At 33.5% G+C, this 22,455-nt stretch overlaps 1 protein-coding gene and 1 long non-coding RNA gene across 7 annotated transcripts in view; both read left to right on the plus strand.

Moving 5' to 3' along the window:
• Window positions 1-22,455, plus strand: part of LOC149782417 (adhesion molecule nephrin-like) — a 506,160-nt gene that overhangs the window by 39,074 nt on the left and 444,631 nt on the right. For 3 of the 6 annotated variants that reach the window (XM_089933808.1, XM_089933809.1, XM_089933810.1), the window contains exon 3: window positions 12,617-12,747. The exons of the other annotated variants lie outside the window; for them this stretch is intronic. In XM_089933808.1, the coding sequence (XP_089789934.1) occupies window positions 12,617-12,747 (131 nt within the window). The remainder of the gene's footprint in view (window positions 1-12,616; window positions 12,748-22,455) is intronic. 6 annotated transcript variants of the gene reach the window in all.
• LOC149782418 (uncharacterized) lies at window positions 955-9,507 on the plus strand. Its single transcript, XR_016414366.1, has 3 exons — window positions 955-1,697; window positions 2,592-2,784; window positions 4,989-9,507. It is a non-coding gene; the product is annotated as an uncharacterized LOC149782418 (long non-coding RNA).

The following is a 22,455-nucleotide window of genomic DNA, read 5'->3' on the forward strand; positions in this document are numbered from 1 at the left end:
GCCCACTGAAATAGCACCATAATTCAGAATGGTGAGATATTTTTTAAAATTGTTATATGATAAATATTTGTGAAATGTCAGTTTACAACATCGTATTTTTTCCAAAAATCTTTTTGTGGCTTTGTTTATACATTCCTTTGTACAAGATACATTTGGTCATGCACTTACTATTTGTGAAGGAAAATTATTTGTTAATATAATGTTGATATATTTCTTTTTGTATAATGTTTATACCATTTATTAGCTCTCTTGGCAATTAGACCTAACAAGTTTATTTAATGACCATGTATCCTTTGTGTCCCATGAGTCCATTACCTTTGTTTGCTACTCCATCACCATTGGCTTTTTAACAATCTATAGGTCCAGTTTTGTGGTCTGAGTTTGATTGTACTTGGAACATAATCAGTATCCCATACAGGTTTGAGTTCAACAAGATCTAGTCATCTTAATAAGAAGAACTTGCATCTGATTGGCTGAGATTTTGACCAATCTACAGGCCATATTTCTGATCTGATTTTTTTTTGAATGTGTAACTGGTGCTTATGTCATCAATACCTTGAACGAGCTAAATAATGAGAGAGAGATCTACACATACTAACATTGCAAACTTTCTTCCAGTTGGCTGAACCTGTCACCACTCTAGATCATGAATATGAATTTGAGTAAACTTGGTAAATATATTTAAATCATCAGATTTTGAGGTAAGATCAGTTATGAAGTGTCAGTGCGTATTGGTGAGGTGATTTTGTATTTGATGACAGTTCTTGTCAACCGTTTGGTTACTATTCCTGATCAGATGCTTGCCAGTCTTATTAAATAGATGGGTTCTGTTACGAATAGTATTTTCACATATTGGAAGAGGTGGTATTGCACTTGATTAGCTGTTAAACAGTTTAATTATTTCTCACCAGATAATTGTATGGTCATCAAGTTTATTATTCACATGGTCCTTTATATTATTGAATTTCAAGCCTTTCTAATTTCATCATAGTAAAGTAGATTCATTCTTTTTCTTCTTGTTTTTATTAAAAAGCATGGTTTATCATTTAAACACTTCTTATGGATCTAAATGGACAGTGTGTCACTATGGCATCGAATCTTGAAAATCTAGGTATTACTGCTTATCCAGAATGTTTTATCATATTGACATGTGACTTCCACTTTTGTTGATGCTGTGTTGGTTCTGAATAATACTTATCCTTGACATCCAGTATGGACATCTTAACAGCCATCTTTAATGCCGCAATGTTTGCAATTTGTGAAATATTTAAATAGCACAGGTCATTATATTTAAGAAGTAACCAACTTATCACCTGAAATAATGCACATAAATATGAGGTTTAACCAGATTAAATCAATAACTGCTAAAAAGCAATGAAAATTATTTTGAGGCAGGGACCATTTCAAGTGAAGAATCTAGGTCATGAAGAAGTACAAAAAATTCAGATAACGAAATAAACTGCTACATCATCACCACATAGAGGTCACGTGGTAGTAATTTGAATATCTAACGCAATAAAAATGGCTGACATACTGCACATTTAAAAAAACGTGAAGACTGCCCATGTTTGTCGCTTTCCTTGAAGAAACATCGAAGATCTGCCACAGAAACTGAACTGAGGTTATCACTGGAGAGCACTGATGGAAGAGCTAGGACTCTTAACCGACATTGAAACGGCCAAGATGATGATCAACAGGTACTGAGTAGGCCCATATAAGGTTTTATTCACTTGTCATAGATGTCTATTGTTTCAATGTTTGAAAGTTAGTTTTTATATTTTTTATTATAACTGGCAAAGGATTCAAACAAACGTACATGATCAGCTAATCAATATTTTGTTTGTGCTGGCATATGTTGCCGGCATATTTGTAATAGTCTTTCGGGAGGGTAAATCATAAGATCCAGTTGTGTAAAATTCTATCCATTTATATATTCCTCTAAAATAGACTGCATTGCTTTCACTCCATATGTTATTAAATATAAAAAGATAAGAGATATACAATCGTGAAGGAATAGTGGCAGGGTATAATGGATAATATTTAGTGTGTTTGACAGACATTAAGTCCATGGTGGTCCATCTCAAAGGTAGAATTTTAAAATATATACTCGATATCATAAAACAGGTTGTGTACAAACATAAAAAACACAAATTTTCTGGTTTTAAATTTTTGTATGAATTTCCTTTTATACTGATATACTGCTACTAATATTACTAATAATAATAATGATAATCACAATAACACACTTATAACATGAGAATCATTGAGGATATGGTTGGTTGTTATGGGTTTAATCCCATCTATCATCAGATGATAGGTAGGAAATGTAAAAATATCCCAGGAATATTTCATAATATAAACTATATATAAACTGCCTTGACAGGGTAAAGAAATTATAAGATTTTAAGGTACAGTACCTTGATACTATTTCAGCTCATATTTAAAAGTATTGGAATCAGACTTTTGCATTCATAAAATTATAGGTAGTTTTTTTTTATTTCAAAACATGACAAGAAAAGTTTGGATTACGTAATCGTGAAACATGATAAGGTATTGCAGTTATATTCTATGATTCCTATCTTTTAAAATAGAATATGTGCATTCAGATGAGATTCCATGTGTGCAGGAAAGACCAGTGGATCCTGGCTGATATGGAGGGACCAGTTGAGTGTTTACATGACAAGCTCCAAGAGAATCCTGACAGACCAGGGTGATTTAAATGTGGAGGAGTGGCCATGGTACTGAAAAGTATTGACCTTGATAATAATCTGAGGAACATTTTAGGTACATGCCATTCATTTTAACAAATTATAAATTGTACTGCTATGGAGGCTTTTATATTGCCTCACATTCATCAGTAATAGTTTAGATTTTGTGATGAAATTGAATTATTCATAATACACTTGCTAGACTGAATTATTTATAAAGCTGTACTCTTTGTAAATCAGTGTAGGGGTTTGGTTTAATTCAGATTTCTGAGTCAGTTGCCATATAGCTACATTGCTCTCTCTCTCTCTCTCTCTCTATATATATATATATATACACATATATATATATATATATATACTAAAATATTATATTTTAGGTATATGTTTTATTTCACTTTTTAGAAATATTGCTGAGATACAAGTGCCCCACAAGCTGATTTTGCTTTTCTATGCCAACATTTTGCACTCGCTACCTGCATACTGAAGCTGTAATGTCTTAGTGGCTATTAACAACTCAATGCATGTCAACAGGCCTGTTACTCAGGAGAAACTGTGTTTCGAATATATTTTGTCATGTGTTATGAGTATGTGTTCTTGAAATAAGCAACATAAAAGAGTGAAAGGAAGCAAACTCTGTAAATTGCAATAAATAATTTATTTCCTTAGAATAAGAAGTGAAAATAAAAAGAGAACTTATAGTATTGCAAAAAAATTCCCAAATTATCCTAGAATTACAGACAAGTCCTGAATTCCCAAATTATCCTAGAATTACAGACAAGTCCTGAATACATTTTAGCAGAAGTTATTAAATTCAAAGCTGAAGGTGTTGATGTGTCTCATGTTACCTATGTAATGCTGATGTGTAAACAGTCTTTTTTGAATCACAATGATATAATTCCAGGTTTGAATTCACAATAAATTCCAGTGAACGTCTCTGTCCAAGAATTTTATCAGAACATGTTTGTTTTTGCAGAGAAAATATTCACTTGAATTTAATAATTTGAAGAAATAAATTCCAGCCCAAAATGAATTACTTGACACAAGTTATAATGCATCTCGATTGTTCTAGATCTTCAAGCATGAATGCATTTTCCTTTCAGCAACAAGATTGTATAGTTCTCTTCTTGACCTCTGGTCACAGTTAGCATCTCAAAAAAGAACTATTAACATCAACAACAACAACCTAATGGAAATTAACCTTCTTGAATGATCCTGATGTTTACAAAATAAAAATGTTAGTTATTATTAGAAACCTATTACTAAAATTACAACAGCACGACAGAACCTGGACCATGTCATGTACACTAGGTAAATCCCAACAACCTAGACCTTGCTTCTATTAATAATGATCCTGATATTAAACCCATGCACATAGAGAATAATTTAGCTATGTAGTCATAGTTTACATAATTAAAGTTTTAACAAAAAATCAATTCAGGTCAAGCAGATAATAAACTTGATTTTGGGCAAGGTTAAGTCCATTACATGTTACATTACAAGAGCATGTAATGAAATAAAAACAATTAAAAACAACCTATGGAACAATGTAAATTAAATACACATAACACATGTAGGTTATAGCCCTTGAGTGTCATCATGTTATTAAGACAAATTGTCTTACAGCAGATTTGGTGTCTTAAGTATTTAGAAATTTTATTCTTATACAATTTCATATAAATATACAAGGGTTGAATGCAAGGCAAATTTTCCCAGGGATAAAGGTAAGAAGATAAACTATTGAGACCTTCCTTTGTTCAGACTTATTGTTTTTATAAGTGGACATTTGGAAACAGTTTCCAAGAGTTAATTATCATAAAGGGCAATATTTAGCCTTACTTTTCACCTATACAGAAAACTACCTCATTATCCAGTTTTAGGTCAAGCAGCAGGTATATTTTGTCTAAAGGTATTTTGTCGGTATGCTAAGTATCCATTGAAAGATACAGTAGCTTAGTTGTTTCAGACTTGTAAACCAGGCCCACCAATCAACAACAACTTCTTATACAAGTTTGCTTCATAAACACTGAATCTAGTTAGAGTGACTGCTCCATCTTCACTACTCGTATGCAACCGCTTATAGCACTATCATCAAGATTTACATAAGTACTTTTAATAAAATTATAAATATGTTTACCCTCGTTCAGTACTCAGAATTAGGAAACATTTCTGTTGTAATAAATACATACTATTTTGACTTGTAACACAAAACATTGATTAATAACAGCTGACACCTGGTTGCATATTCTGCTAAGAAGTAATGGTTCTATACGTACATTCCAGTGAAACAAAACACCTTCCTCAAGAGGATAACAGACTATTTGTTGATGCAGAGAAGGAAGGAGATACACCGTCAGGATCCAGGGATCCATTTGGTTCCAGTCAGGCCCAGATGAATGCAAGATTTTACAAGTGTAAAGGCTTAAAGTAGAAAAAAAGCATACTACTATGTATATTTGATTTAATTACATCTGATTTAATATATATTTATTTCAATGTTATTGTTTGTCAGTTTTAAATTTTTTATATTTTTTATTACATGTTATTGTAATGTAAATTTATTCACTAGAAATGATACTTTTTTCAAAAAAATAATTTGACCTTGACTGTTAGTTTATAAACACCAGGTGTAGATCTAAATTCTGACCTTGATTCAAAATGTGTAGCAACCAAGTAAACAAGTTCTGTTTTTATTTTAAAATGATTGGTTGTTGTCGATGTCATGATGGGACTATGTGTTTAAGATGAAAACAATTTTTTATTTTTTTTATTTCTTAGAATAAAATGATTGGTTTTCATCAGGGCCACACTGGGTGGACGTGATCTTTAACAAGTACCTAATTTCTACGAACTTCCAGAACATGATCACATGACCCCCTGTTTATGTTTTAGAAGACAATATAACCTTTGTTTTAGAAAATTGTTCTCAGTAGAAGTTGGGCTATTACACTGGAAGTTATATGTTGTGCTGTTTGGAGTTATTTCAAATTATTTCAAATTACTTGGATTGGAGTTATTCCAAATTATTTGGATTCAAAAAGATTAATTCTTTTTTCTTGAAAAATAATGTGCTCATGTGGGATTCTTAATCAAAGACAGTTCTTATATGAAATTTATTTTGATTTCCAAAACTGGAGTGATAATTCATTTCTACAAGGAACTATAGTCTTCAGAACTACATGGTACAGCATATGTCATCGTCTTCCATCTTGGATTCTTTTTAAACTTGAAATCAGTAGAACATTTTGTTATTAGGACTATTAAACTTTTATTCTTGGATTATTTTGGATCTGATTCTATAAAGCAGTAAGTTTATATTTCTTTTCATTCTTACAGAGCTTTTCCAGGAAATACTGTATTTTTTTAGGGCGTGTTGTTTTCATTCTTTCTTGTGTTACTATTTATTTGAGCCTAAACATGTGACATAAGATTAAAAATCTGACTTTGTTGTTCAACTATGTTGAGGATTAAATTTTACCAATGCATTCAAATTAATAAATTACACTACAATTTTTTAAGGGTTCTCGTGGTGCTCTAGAGTTTTGGTCCTTTTGACTATTTTCTTGACTGATGTTTGTGTCTGCCTACTTTGGTCATTTATTTTACTGATGTTAAATATGTTAAATTGAATTTAAATTCAAAGCTTGAACCTTGCTTACAAATGAGTAAACCTTTTCCATTTGAATTGACCCACATCATGGGCATTTTTTTTACTGATGTTAAATTGAATCTAAATTCAAGGTTTGAACCTTGTTTATGAATGAGTAAACCTTTTCCATTTGAATTGACCCACATCATGGGCATTATGGTGGATCTTAGGTCAAGTGAACATAGTATATTTAAGATGAGGTAAACAAATATTCATTTATGTTTTAAGTTCAGTCTTGTCGAATCATTTACTGTTTAGTTAAGGTATAATTTGAGAGGAAACATTTATTTAAAATATTTATTGGAATTACAGAGTGTTCATTGACTTTTTGGACTCAAACACCACTTTTTAATTAGTGTGAACTTATTCTGAGACATTATGGATTATTATTATTGTCATACAAGACTAATGGTTCATCAGCACATTCAAGACTGTTGGTACATTAGCACATTCAATATTGGATTTCATTTTGAACATTCTAATCTTCTGGACTTGTGATAGAATATTTTAAGATTATTTGGGATTTAATTTACAATACTGATAGTTCTTCTTAAATTTTCATTATGTAACTTATAGAAATCAGTTTCATTAAAAATAACAAATGATAAATATAATGAAATTGTTACTTTAATTTCTTTCTGTTACTTAGTTTAAAACCATATAGTCGATACACATTGTCTTTCATAATCGATTGCCAATTTCAGCATTGTGCTCTTGAAACATACGACCTTCACAATTATCCCACTACCCACCCCCTTCCTAAAAACTAAACGGTCAATGCTATTCATACATGAAAACAAAGAGATTTCAGTTCACATCAGTATATGGTTTCTTTAGGTAATATGTTTTCTATGCAATTAAGGAACTTTTGACGTGTTACCTTGCTATGTCAGTGCATTTGTGTCTTATGTAACGATGGTGGTGAAATAATAAATGGTGAAAAATACACCCAAATTTAGTAATGCTCTCTTCAATGTAGTCAGTTTTATGGGTATTTTGGTTTATGTACTATTAATAAAAATGCATTATGGATGCCAAATTGAAAATAGGATTCAGAGTTATATTTTTTTGTTGCATTATCATGATAGAAATTTAAAATGCTATATTTTTTCTTGATCAGAAATGTTTCTAATGAATCTGCAACACTGCTTATTTAGACTGTTCTGGTACAATATACACGGGACCCAGAAAAAACACTTTCAAATGTGGTGTAGTCATTTATAGATGCAATTTAAAATTTCCTATTATTTTCATTTATCACATAGATCATAGTGGTCATTATGTATTATGTAAAACTTATTGCCTTCCCTGCATACCAAGTATGTTTACATGGAACAGCTATTAGTAAGCTTTATTGTTGTAAAGATTAAGTAGTACATGCTGATGTACAATATTACCTGAATATTATTTGAAAACAAGTCGAATGTAAATATCTTGGAAAACAGTTTTGTTAAAATTGCAAGGATTTATTCTTTATTCAGGAGGAGGATATATAGAATGAATTAGATATATGCATGCATTTGGTACAAGATTGTATTTTTATTTTATGTTTGTATGCAATTTAAAATATATAATAAGAGTGTATCTGGAAGGAACGCCCTATCTCAATTGAATCATAAAGTCTTCTACACATATTTGATGATGTATGATTGATATGTTGACAGTGTATAAGGTAGAATGTTTACACCTTTTAATATAGAGTATAAATATGTCCAGGTGCAAATGATGGTAGCACACATTAATATGCTATAGAGAAAGTGTAAAGTACATAAAATGATCTAATGTAGATTTAAGTGTAGAAGATTTTAGCAGCTAATGTTTAAGTGCAGTTCTTATTTGAAGTGTGGAAATCCAGTATACCCCTGACTTTACAAAGCATTTCCTTTCGCTTTCAGTGGGCATTTGTTTGCATCTAGTGTAGACACACCAGCTTCAAATGTTTGTTGATGATTCTGTTGCTTTTTGAAATCAAATCTGAAATTTAGCCTTTTTCCTTTATGTCCTAATGTCTGCTTTATATATGAATTTTGTTTTTTATATGTCCAATATGTATATAAGCTGAAATCTGAACAGTTTACAAATATTGGCATGGACTAAGCAGTGTGTGTCTGTGTCTGTAGTTTGGGTTGTGGTGGTGATATGACTAAAGGCCTATTAAGTTTCTTATCTGAATTCAACCCACTGTGCTCTGTCATTTTTTTTTTTTTGTATGGGTATTTTATGGGAATGCCAATATTTTCCATCTTAGCAACAGGAGCAAATGGGTCAGTCATGCTGATAAGGATGGACACTGAAGCTGTAGTTACTTGTACATATGAGCTTATAAATTCATGCAAATTAAGATTTGCTGTTATGGTAATAATATGGACATCTTATTTATTTCGATGTTTATGACCCTGGGACTAACTCTTGAGAGTGGGAATAAAATATTGCACATCTGATTTTACTTTTCGTAGGCAGTAAGTGTTTATAATATTAGTGGGTGAGAGTCTCTATATCTCTATAGTTTTCAGGTTGTGCATCATAAGTATAGTCCCATGGAGGAGGGTCTGTGTTTAAATCCAAAGGCATTTCAGCTGCATATCTGACTATGTTTAAAATCATTCCAGTGATTCTCAGTTCTGTAATCAATTTTCATTATCGTGCATTGTAGCAGTCATGTCACTTTTTGACCTTTATGTCACCTCTTAGAGGTCAATGCATGCAAGTTTGGAATTAGAAATATGTGTTATTTCACTTTAAACAAAGGGTAATTTTATTAGGTTTTGTGTATTAAAGATTGTAGCAATCATAAAGTCTCTGACACTTTTTTATAAAGTCTGTAGATAACTAAATGTCTGTAGGTAACTAAATGTCTGTAAATAACTAAATGTCTGTGCTTTGTTTATAGTAGTAATTTTTGGAGTTCAAACAGTCTAAGCAAAATAAAATGTTTCCAGTTGAAATAATTGTCTTCAGACTTTCAACTGTGACATTTATTATCAGTTAGAAAACATTTACAAAGAAAGAACTAATTCTTTACTGACCAAACGTATACTTTTGTAAGAATCTCAATGTCATTTATATATCATCTTGTCTACCACATGTATTTTTACCAATAAGAAAAAAGTACTATAAATAAATACATGATAATAAACATGGGTATTTCATCTGTATTTTGTTTGTGTGTTGATTTACATTGTGTTGCACATGCATAATATTTATCTACATTTACAGCTTTCAGTGTATTATAGTTTCCTCAAAAGATTTTTCAGAAAGGGGAATGCTTCTAACTATTGATATTTATGCCTTTCATCTTTCCATTATATTTCTATACTTTAATGTGAAATTAAAAATTCATACCTGCAATAAGATTTTCCTTGTCTGAACAATACTAAGGATTTCACCGGCTCTGTTTCCAGGAGCAACACATTCTCCTCCCCTACCAATACCTTTTCTGCTACCTCTTTTCATTGCTCCTATCCCTCTTCCAGATCTTTCCCATCTATTATTCCTAACTATTTCTGACTCCTGAAGCAAACTTCGTGAACCTGAATACTGACTTTTTTCTTTGTGAAATATTGTATATGATGCAAGTGTATTTATTTGTCTCAACAGGAGTTTTAATTTATGACATGAGTGAAAATAATTCATATAGTAGGCATCATTCCATTTGAATCCGGCATTAGTGAGCTTAAATATATTAAAGTATATACAAAAATACTAAATGACCCAGTTATATTACAAAACTTAACCGATCATGTTCATTAGAACTACTAATTTTTTTAAGTTCACACTTTAGTGCTGGGGCCACAGAAAAACCATCTTTCTGTTGTTGCATAGTTTTGTCTCTTTATCTTTGCCTAAACCTCATGATGTAGTTGTCACCAAACTTGATAAATCACTTGTGCTTGTTGTAACTATCAGCACAAATTTTTTCAAGCTTCACCCCCAGTTGCTGGGAATGGTCAAATGCCAAATATGGAATAATATTAATTCAAGATATATTTTGTAATATTTTTTCAACAAAACTTTAACTGCAGCCACATTATACTGGTGCATAATGCATGTGATACATTTTGGGTTGTGACACATGGTGCATGGTTTTGGGAAAATTTTGATCCAAAGTGATGCAGATGTACCATGCTGAGTCACATGCAAGTATGAAAAAGTTTCATTTAATTTGAAAAATACACACTGAATAGTTATAAAAGAGACTCGTGATTTTACTCAGCTTTAAAAAATGAAAATACAAGAGTAGTCCTAATTTTTATATTGTATATATTACAAATGTAGCTAAATAGAAGTTTTAGCATCTGGTATAATATTGATGCAAATCTATAAAATTATTGGAGCACCAGTCTGTGATATTATGTGAAAATAACAGTCAGCTAGATTTTAATTACTTGTTTTTCCCTAGGGTCATCCATGTGCATTGTTCTGGGTTTCCCATTTACCATTATGTTGCTGATGGTATGGAATTATGAACATAATCTTAATGAAATTACTATTTTTCTCACTCTCATATTTTTATTAAAATATGCAACTTGTTCAGCTTGTTATAAAATACTTGTAACGTACATCATCACCATAACGGTAAAATATCACCAGAAAGAAACATTGTATTATAAGAATTTTAATTATGGGAAACAAAACATGGGAAGTGCTATTGGGTTATAGTGAAATTGGATATGAGAACAGTTGTCAATTGTTTTAAAAACATACTGTTGTAAGATGTACTAAAACATCAGCCAAAATGAATGCATTACTAGTACAAGTTGCAGTACACCATCTCCCATGATATGCTGTGCAGCTGAAGTGGAACAGATAGTACAAAGTTATACATTGTAAGACATGCTCTCTGATATTTATGATAGGAACAGGTTGACCCATCACAGTCATAAATATCAAGTCTGATGTCTTACATTATATGACTAGATTGTACCTAAGGGGTTCATTGCAAATGATATTAAGAGTATTTGTTGATTATATTGGTACAGGTCTGGAGATCTCTATCCATTGACCAATACTCTTAATTTTATTTGTGATGACTCCTTGTACCATAACACCCTGTCTCTGCTTTTCCAAGTCCTGTTTACATGTACATTGCAAAGTTTGCTTTGCTGGCATACTTTAGTTCATGCAAAGAAGAAATTCAGAAAAATAGTTGCATACAGTCATCTATAAATTGCTATAATATATTTGTTCCTAAAAAATCTGAACGAAACCTCACCGAACAGTAATCCCCTTACTGTTGACATACTTACAATTTGGTCTTCTTCACATCATTTAATGTTTATGTGTTGTCTTCAGGTGAGAGACTGCCAATTTGGGGCTCTTGTTTAATGATCAAAATACTTTTACTTAACATAATTTTATTAACATAATTGCAGTTCATTCTGTAAGTGTGAGTATATATGGTATTATTATATGTACAAAGCAACAGAAGTGGAGCAAAATTCAAAAAGATAATAAAGGGTTATTCCATACCAAATCACCCAAAAAATCCAAACATTTTCCCAGCTGACCATATCTAATGTTTATGAAATTGTGTCAAGGTGTACATCTGTGTAAATGGTGGCTGCATGCAAAATTCCGTAAAGGTTTCAAATATAGATATCAGTTTGAAATTTAAATTACAGCTTAACTGTGAACTTGATTTTATGACATAAAAACTGTGCTATTACCCCCTTTAAGTATAGTTTTCAGATAAAGTCATATTTTTTGTTTGTGATGAATAATGAATTAGTATTGATGTCTTAAAATCTGAGGAGAAAAAAATCTGTAAAGAAGAAAAGCCCAATTTATAGGTGTATATATCCACAAGTAATTGTCATATTAAAACTGATATCAGATGCAGATTCCCCAGGTCACAAATATGTCCTAAAGTTCAACCTGATACCAGTATAATACAAAAAAGTTATTGTCATATGAAAATCATTTGTGGTAAATGATGAATTTTGTGAGAGAAGAACTGTTTCCTTTCCCCACTTCAGTCAGCCAATGATAAGTAATTAGATATTTTTTACTGAAATTTTGCATGCAGTCATCCTTTACATAGATGTAAACTAGTAGTAAATTTCATGGAAGTCACAGATGGTCACCTGTGGAAATCTGGGTGACTTGTAACAGATCGGCTCTAAAACTTCTTTCTAATCTTAATGCTTAATAGTAGCTCCACAGTTATAAAAGAATTAGCCTGTCTTTACTGGATTTTAAAAGCATACTTTAAGGTAGCATGAATGACAATTTACATGAACTAGTCCTACTTTTAATTCACAAGGTTCTCCAGGAGGAGTGAGTCTAATGACACCTGTACCACCAATTGTGGACCTGTCTGAGATCTCCGTCATGTTTCAATGTATGACAAATAGCTGTGGATATCCAGAACCTTCTATAGTGTGGTATTATCAGGTATGTATGTACACATTTTATCAAGCCAGATATGATGCTCCTAATGCATTTGTCAGCTTTAAAGTTTCTGCAAATGTACTTCTCCCCCAGAAAAGTACAGGCTTCGTTTTTTTTTTTCTTAGCAAGGACATTCCAAAAATGTTCCAGTTGAAATCTAAGCTAATGTTTATTTTATGCATGTTTACAAGTATGTGGTTGAAAAATTATCAGGAAGCCGATTTGTTTACAGTTTTCTAAAAGCTCGACCATCAGTTCAGAGTCTCACATTGTTGACCTTTTAAAGTGTTTCAGCTGCAGTCTCTCGCCCTTTTAGGTTAAAATAGAACCTTTCTTTGGTCTTATGTTTATTAACTACAGTACTCTATGGACATTTTCTCAGTCATCTTTACTCTCCATATCATTTTCTTGCTTTCTCTAGTGTCTGCAAGGTGATGGAGTGAGCTTCATGCACTGTATATTGAACAAGCTTGACTTAGTTTCATTGTTAGTTACAAGTTGGTATCTCTTCTTTGCCAGCCCAGTTTGTTGGCCAGAAACCAGCTACTTGTGGTAGCTGCACTTCTTATAGAGATCTTGGTCATATCTGTGCTCGTTATGATTAAGATTGAATTTTACGTCCAGCTGTGGAATTAAGATTCTACTTGGCTGCTTCAAAAAAGACAAAAAGCGTAGGAAGTGTCTTTTTCACCACATAAAGGCACAGCTGACATTTCAGTGTCCATTGTTTCTGGGTGGATCATACAAATGATAAGAAAGTTATCATTCCCTGACAGATGATCTTTCTTTCTCATGAGGATAAAATATGATGAGGCCCAATCCATTATAACATGGATCGTTCAAAGATGTTATGAAGTTATGTTATAATGGTTGCATTTTGGCAGTCACACACTACCTTCTCATCCTTCTAACATTTGTTCGTTGCTGCACCAGAGTGAAGGCATTTATTTTCAAGGACCCACTGTTGTGGTACAAAAGGTAGCCATAGCAGGTAAAAACTTGTAGTTGTGGAGTTATTGGGCTCATCAGCTTTCCACTGTACTAGCTTGTGTGTAATATCAACAAACAATTTATTACTGATTCCTACCTGTATGTATTGACACATGCCCCCTTCTCATTTCACGCTGATGTTCCATGCCTAGTCATGAAAAATAGATTTAGACTATGGTGCTTGCACCCCTAATTTGGGCAGATGACTTGGATGGTGGTTTTGTCGGGATTTGTTTGTAGAATTTTCTATATGGAGGTTCATCCATTGGTAGATGAATTATTATTATATAGATGAAGGTTCCTCACCCCAAATTAGGTAAGCTATGCAATACAAATAGGTAAATATTACATCATCAAAATTAGTTTACTTGACCTGAGGCAAACATATGAAGAAAAAATAATTTGAGAACATCAACAACAGAAAGCAAATAAATTATCTGTTACAATAGATTCAAAAGTTAAGGTTGCTGTGACGAAAAGAAGAAAAAATTGTTTCTCCATCATCAATTTTTACTAGACTTTATGGATGGCTTGCACTTAGGATAAGAAAAATGCTTGTTGTGTTGGGGGCAAAGGTCAAGGTTACAGTGACTAAAGAAGAAAATGGTTTTTGGAAAATAAGACTAGTCATGCATCATATGAATAGACCCACAAGAATTATTTGTCTTGTTAGATACATCGATGAATATGCGAGATCAGCTGGTCGGACTGCTGCTTCTCAGGGATACATCTGATATTGAAGATTCTCAACAGTATTCAGTTAGGAAAAAATCATGCACACACAGTTAATGCAGATGTACAAGCTATAGCTGTAGGCCTAAAAATGCTTTTAATTGTGGATTTGCACAGCATCAGATAAACCATAGTGGAGCCTTTCCAGTTTTCATGTGCAGTTCCCCTCTGTCAGGTTCTTGTAGAGATTCTTGTAGAGATGAGTGCAATATTATGTTGAGGTACAAACTTACAGTCACATTAACCCTTAAGAACAACTCTAACGAAACAACGTTGGCATGGTGCAGATGATGCTAATGGTAGATTTGTATTATAAACATTAATATTATGGATACCAGTGACCAAAGAAGACTGCTTGTTGTTTGTGCAGTCAGGAACCGCATCAACCATGTAATTTCTGCCATGTACCACAGATGTGCATCCACCAAGTATTATTCAAAGGGCAGTTCACATGGCAAAATAGTACCCAACATGACCTTACTGCACCAAAACGTGTTTGTGGAGTTTCACCATAGAATTCGAGATAATGACCAAACCAGTAGTAAGATGGTATTTGACAAGGAAGTGACTGAAACTTGTCTATACACACATTCATTTTGCAAGTTCATATCACAATATGTGCCCATATATGGAGATAAATCAAAACATTGATCCTGATTTGTAAATCTCCCAACATTATTTCATTTCAGTGTACCTGATGTATTACTTTTACATGGAGCACTTGCATTTATTAAGACAATCCATCATCAACATGTATTTTCATTCATGTGTAGGTCCTGCTGGTAGTGGAAATCAGTGTTATGCTGTAATTATTTTTAAATTAAAAATGTATTGAAACTTTCTCCTGCAGTATTAATTGGAATCCCCCCAGTGTGCTTGACCCAAACACACACGAACCAGCATAATATGGCTAAACAAAACAACAGTGACATTAAAGTCAGAGGTGATGCACATGCAAAAGACCTGTGGAATATTTCTTGCATCGATCTAGCACTAGTAGCAGAGGTTCCCGAGGTTGCAAATTCAGACACATTAGGGTCCATTCGAATGGCATCAGGAATGGCTAAAGAAAAGTAGTCGGGGGTTGAAATGGCTTTCTATTACCAGGAACAAGTCATAGAATACCTGGCAGGGATCTTTGATTATGCAAACAGTCACACATTCATTATCCAGTATTGATATATTCGTACTGGTAAAATCAGACAAGCATTTTTTGTGGTGTTTTTATGCGAAATGAACTTTTTCAGATATGTCATGCCTTGTGAAATTGGTAATACTTCATTGTAGTCATTGGGTTGCATATGCGTTAACACTTAATAATTTATTGTATTTAAACTCTGCAAACACTTCATAATTTCACATGAAAGCATGTTTAATGTTATACAAAATGCCTATTAACATTTATGGACATTACTCAACTAGACAGGATGCTAATTTGGATCTTAGCACGTTGATAGAATATTATATTGATGCAGGTGAGACTGCAGCAAAACAATACATGGGTGCAAAGATCGCAGAATTGCCCAGACCAACATGTGTAGTAAGATCATTTACACCATACCAAAAATGGCTGAACAGTGCCAAATGAAGGAGAATAAAATACTGATAATTTAATAGCAAATGGTCAAATTGTATTCAATAATTTGAATGGTTTTGATAAATTTTAACCTCACATCTAAATCTCACATGAGTATGCATCATATTTATTTAGTTTGTCCAGTTATTATATTAATTGATAAATTAGCAGCCTGGTCTACTAATAATAATACAGTACGATCCCTGCGATCAGCCAGAATCACTGATAGCTAAAGATGAATTTCATTTTAAACCATTTCACATCCTTCCATACAGTACTTAGTTTTGTATTTCTGTTTAAGATTAGATTTATCATTAAATAGATTCAGACTGTGGTTATGAGGTTGCTGAATTAGATAAATGGGTTTTAGTCTGATTGACAGTGGATGCTGACATTGACAGTGGATGCTAACATTGACAGTGATTTGGTTCCACTTGTCAATCAATTTGTGCATCAGAGTTGTGTTAACAAACCCACATATACACTGTAATATAATTTTGTTGAAAATCAGATAGCAATTGATAGGACCATCCTGATATACAACTAACAACCCGAGGCTGTATTGGTGTTAAAGCATTAACATATGCAAATATCTGTTCAATGAATATGCCACTAGGTGTGAAAACATTCATTGGTTGTTTCTAAAATGAGAAAGAGAAGTTCACTGCTGTATCCACCCTGGTTAACTTTTCCAATGAATGTCTGTGTGTGTGTGTTTTAGATTGTTAACGTAGCTCTGAAATATTTTCAGCCATATCGCTACGACGCCTGTATTGCTATGATGTCTGCAGTGTGGCAGTTTATAGTGATGTCTAGCACTGGGGAATCATGCCACAGACATGTAGCATGATGTCCCACCCAGTCACATTATCCTGACACCAGGCCGACCAATACTATCACTAAGCTCTTAATGCTGAGTGCCAAGTGAGGCAGCTGTTGGTACAATTTTTATAAGTCTTTGATATGACTCGGCCTGGATTGGAGAATGATTTAATACATCTAAAACATGGGTGCAATCAGTACATATTTGAAATGACCTTAATGCTAGGCCACAAGAAGGTAGATTTATTGAAAACTTAAATATTCTTCAGGCTGAGATTGTTTGCTAGTACAAAAGGGTAATTGATAAGAAGTGAGTATTTATATTGACCCAGGGTATGATGAGTCTGGACAGGGTCTGCCTGTTGTGTAATGGCACTATGCAATTATATTCTTACTATAAATCTATAATGGACCCCCAATGTTACTGACATGAAAAAATAATTAAAGTGGAAAAACAACTGTAACATGAAATCACCAAGAGGACTCTGTTGATTGTTAAGGACAAATGTGTGTTTAGTTGTGTATGCTATATGTGGTCTTGCCATGGCAACAACTGTTGGGCTTCGTATATCACATGAATCACAGGAACGATCATAGGTGCACCAATCAGAATTATTGATGGAGCTATATCAATAGCAACCAGTGTCTCTGGTTATGCTAGCAAAATTAATTATCAAAACAGCACTATAAAGTCTCAAAAGTATTAGCAAACTATATTTGGTGTCTACTGAGAATAAAATAATTAGGACTGCCAAGTTTGAGACTGTGTTGTCAGATATGGGAAATCACTGCTGACTCTGAGCACGGATAAGGAACCACATGGTAGTAGATATACAGAGGGTAATAGTTGAGTAAACCCCCCAAAATATAAATACCACAGTTTCTTATGGCACAATCTCTAAGTAAACATAGTAGTCTGATATGGGTGGTTTTCTTGGTTACTGACGTCTTGTCAACTTTTATCACCCATAACAGTTCTCTTGTTTGGCTGCATATGGGTCACTCTCACTTCCATAGATTGTAATTCATGAGTTGTACATGGACAAATGGCTTTTTGCAGTCACGGGGTATAAAAAGGCAATAAAATAAGATAATAAATTGAAAGCTAAACCCAGTTTAAACTGCAAAATCCAAATCATTCAATTTGGTACAACTCCATTAAATGAAATATCAGTTCCTTCACAGCGATTTGAAACTTTGCTGTTAATTGTTGTCATCCTGATCAATTACTATGCATTGCATTATTTAATGCACCAGAACAGTGCACAGAAATAGCCTTAGCAATGGTCCAGATATTGATGTATTTTTCCATACAGAAATAAGGCTAGAAACATCAGGCGATGTTCATTGCTTGACGAACATGCCCCAGTAACCAGGTGAAGAGTATTGATTCCGAAGTATTCTCCCATGGTATAGTAGTGTTAGGTACCAGCTTTTTAATGCTTAAAGAGAACGCAATAAGGCTGAGAGGTTTTGTTTTTCAGCTGATAGTACATTTTGTTAAAGGCCTTCATGCTTTGGATAGTGGGGAGATTACAGTCCTCACATTCCTGCAAGATTTGACACAATAGACTATGATATATTACTTCACCATCTCCAGCACGTATTTATAATTTGCAATACAGCCTTACTATGGTTAAAATCATATTTATTTGACAGGACAGACATTTTTAATGTAAATTGAAAACATGGGCATCGGGAGACAAGCTACAGATCTGTGATGAGAAAACAGAAGCCATTTTGGTCACTTGACAAACACTCTCTCATTCCATTCCTTTACCTTAATCAAGAACTATCAACAACACCAAATTTACACAATCAGTTCATAACTCTTGCTTCGCTCTCATCAGTACTCTCTCATTACACCAATATGTCTTGAACATTTTCAATAACGCACATCTGGAGCTGACACTCATCAGATTTATTTAGTCTTCTTACAGTAAGGCCGCATATCTGGGGATGAGATGCATCAGACTTATTTAGTCTTCTTACAGTAAGGCCGCATATATGGGGATGAGATGCATCAGATTTATTTAGTCTTCTTACAGTAAGGCCGCATATCTGGGGATGAGACGCATCAGATTTATTTAGTCATCTTACAGTAAGGCTGCATATCTGGGGACGAGACGCATCAGATTTATCTAGTCTTCTTACAGTAAGGCCGCATATCTGGGGATGAGACGCATCAGCTCCATTCACAGTTGTCTTTCAGTTGATGCCACTAAAACACTTTCATGTGTTCAACATCATTTTCAAGACAACTATTTTAATTCTCTTATATTTGGATCATCTCAGTATCTACTACAGATAGTTCAAAAAGTCATAAACATAGCAGCTCTGGTCACTCTTAGAGTACCAGGAACTGAGCACTTTACTCCCTAATTATATACCCTCCACTAGCAACCCGTTCGCTCCAGAATCAAACACAAAATGTGCTCTCTTTGCCACATTTCATTGACTGCCTCCAGTGCAAAGTATCTCTCTGACGTTGTCCATATGTACACCCATTCTAAGTACGTAATATTATACTTCTCTTCAAACATTAATGTTCTCATTATTCCTACTATCAAAACCAAGTCCTGTGGATGACAATCTTTTGTGTACCAGAGCCCAGCTACCTGGAACAAATTGCTTCTTGAACATAAACGCAATGACACAGTGATACCTTCAAGAATACTCTCAAAACTCAAAAATGCGAACATGCGTACAGACTTAAAGTGTTTTTCCTTACCTTAATTATTTTCATCATGTTTCAGTTTGTAATTTCACTATATTTATTTGTGCAGTCTTCTCTGTGTTACAACTCTATGGTCTTGAACTAAGTAACAGAAAAAGCAAAACTAGCAGGTTCAGGCAAATTCAACACAAAAAAAATGTATTTGCACAGAATACAAAGTGAAAAATGATTTCTGGTATTCAATGTGCAGATATGCCTATTGGTTTGGATGAGCTAATGTGCCAACAGTCTTGATGTATCACAGTGATATAATCTAGAATGTCCTAAAATGAACTCACAATAGTCTTTAAATAGTGACTTTGCCCAAAAGTCAGTGAGTATTTTGTAATTCCAATGGATAACTTTTAGATAATGATTCCTCTCTAATTATATCTAAAAATAACTTTTGATAATTTTAGAGATGGAGTGTAAAGAAAGAATGAATAATCTTGTTGATCCTAACGTTATATACATCCCCACTTGATATAATGACTATGTCACAGGAACCTTTACTGAAAACCCTTAGTCATCTTAATGGCAAACTTTGCCCAAACTGTAAGCTAACATTTGTTTTTATAATATTATAAGGTCATAATCAAAGCAGGTTCAGTCCCAAGTAAACAACCTATTCATAGCTTACTTACAACTCTATCAATAATCATGGAAAAAGGTCAGGCACACAATATGAACACACAATATAAATTAAATATGCATAACATTTGTATATACATTTTTATGTGTCAAATAATATTGCAATGTGAGTAGTGGTTCCAATGAGTAAGTGCTATACTAAGCCATCATCATCATTATTAATTATTATTATTGCATCCAATGGACCACGACTATCTTGATTTCATGAAGAATTTCATTTAGGCAAATGAATAACTCTTTGGAAAATATTAAGAGAAAAAGAACAATTGTAAAAATATGCAGCATGGAACTGAAGTATGTAAACAAATTGAAAGATATATTGCTTGCCATTAGCAGCAGAGAGGGTGAACAGACCATAGAATTCCGACAAAACAAATAAAACAAACAAATAAAACATCTCGTAGAAAGGTCCAGATTTTACAAATGAACTTTTCCTTGAGATGTTTTATTTCTGTAATGGACGATTGTACTAATAAAACCTCAGTTCGAAATAGTAGCTGAAAAAATAAAGTACTCTACGTGTTTATTTATTTCTTGTTTATTCTTTTGACGACCAACGTTGGTAGGTACCCTCTCTGCTGCTCCCCCTGTTACCCAAATATTGTATCAATACCCACACGATATCTTGTTCTTGGATCATGTAAATTTATTGTTATAAATCCATGCGGAGTAGCTTGCGCTCGTGAGAAGAAATTTTTGAATTTAATTATATCCATGTCACCACCACACCAAGTTTGATGAATATTTCGCAACGTGTGTGTGTCTACGCCATTAAACACAACTAAAATGTTGCAGTTGTCTCTGATCACCTTCGGAATTTGTGTATATCGTTGAGTAACATAGATCACGTCTGTATTTTTGTGTCTCCCTCGGGAAAATATTCTGGCTGGATTTGATTGTTTATCTAGCATCACATCGTCGTATACAACTAAATTATTAATAAATCCGTCTATGGAATCTACGGATGGTGCTTCATCAATATCGGTTATAAACTCTATAACATCATTATCTTCATCCAGTAATCGTGCGTTTTCATTGAAATCTTTAAGTACATCATAACATCGTTGATCATCAACGGATGGTGCTACTAAATATAATTTATCCCATTTCAACCATCTCATTATCAGATTAAGTAATAATTGCGTCTTACCCGATCCAGATGGTCCTATGATAATCATTCTGATGGAGTTCGGTAGCGCAGGATGATGCTTAACTGGCTCTCGCTGCCGAGTTGCTGAGAAATCAATTATATCCATATATATTATAACATGAATTTATATTGTTTACGCTGTAGAGTTAAAACTCCAACTACTGATTTAGCCACGGTTACAACAAAAAATAAAAAAATAGCGTACGGTGGAAAATGTTCTATATGCGGTAGAAAGAAATTTTCGTTTTTACCTAATAAGCGCGGTGGTGATATTGCTAATTTGATGTCAAAGTTTCCAGGTGCTCCATGGGCTAAATACAGTGGAGAAAAACATCTACCAGGATATAATTATTGCGGTCCTGGTACTCGACTCGATATCAGGCTCGATGATCAAGATCAACCAAAACCAGGCGAGGAACCAATAAACGCTATTGATCGAGCTTGTCATGCTCATGATGTAGCTTATAAAAGTCAAAATCTACAAGATAGGCATATTGCAGATGTAAAATTAATTCATTCATTAAATTCTATAAAAAATAAAAATATTAGAGAATCATTAGCTAATTGGTTAGTAAGATCCTCGATGAAAGGTAAATTAGCGATTGGGGCTGGTAATTAATAATGGAATCAATTTATTATTCGCCGAGAGGATACTGGAGAGGCAAAGCAGCAATTGGTAAACTCGCTGATGCAGCGGCGGTTAAACATTCTACTGCTAAAACGTGGTTATCTAAACAAGCAATATGGCAAATTTATCTACCACGTCCTAAACAAATTCAGTACTCGTATTTCGATGTCAGTGTTCCTAATGAAGTTCATCAAGCTGATATTCTGTTTTTACCGCATGATACTGTGCGTGGAAAAACGTGCAAATACGCGCTAACCGTAGTTGATGTTGCAAGTAGATATAAAGAAGCAGAGCCGCTATCAGCGAAAACATCATCTGAAGTAGCCGATGCGTTTGAACGAATTTATCAACGAGGTGGTGGACCACGAGGTGGTCTACGATGGCCGCAGCTACTACAGGTTGATCCTGGTAAGGAATTTCTTGGTCCAGTATCATCGCTGATGAAA

Source organism: Sinohyriopsis cumingii, chromosome 15 (assembly GCF_028554795.1).
Source record: "Sinohyriopsis cumingii isolate HCF-2022 chromosome 15, ASM2855479v2, whole genome shotgun sequence".
NCBI lineage: Eukaryota > Metazoa > Mollusca > Bivalvia > Unionida > Unionidae > Sinohyriopsis > Sinohyriopsis cumingii.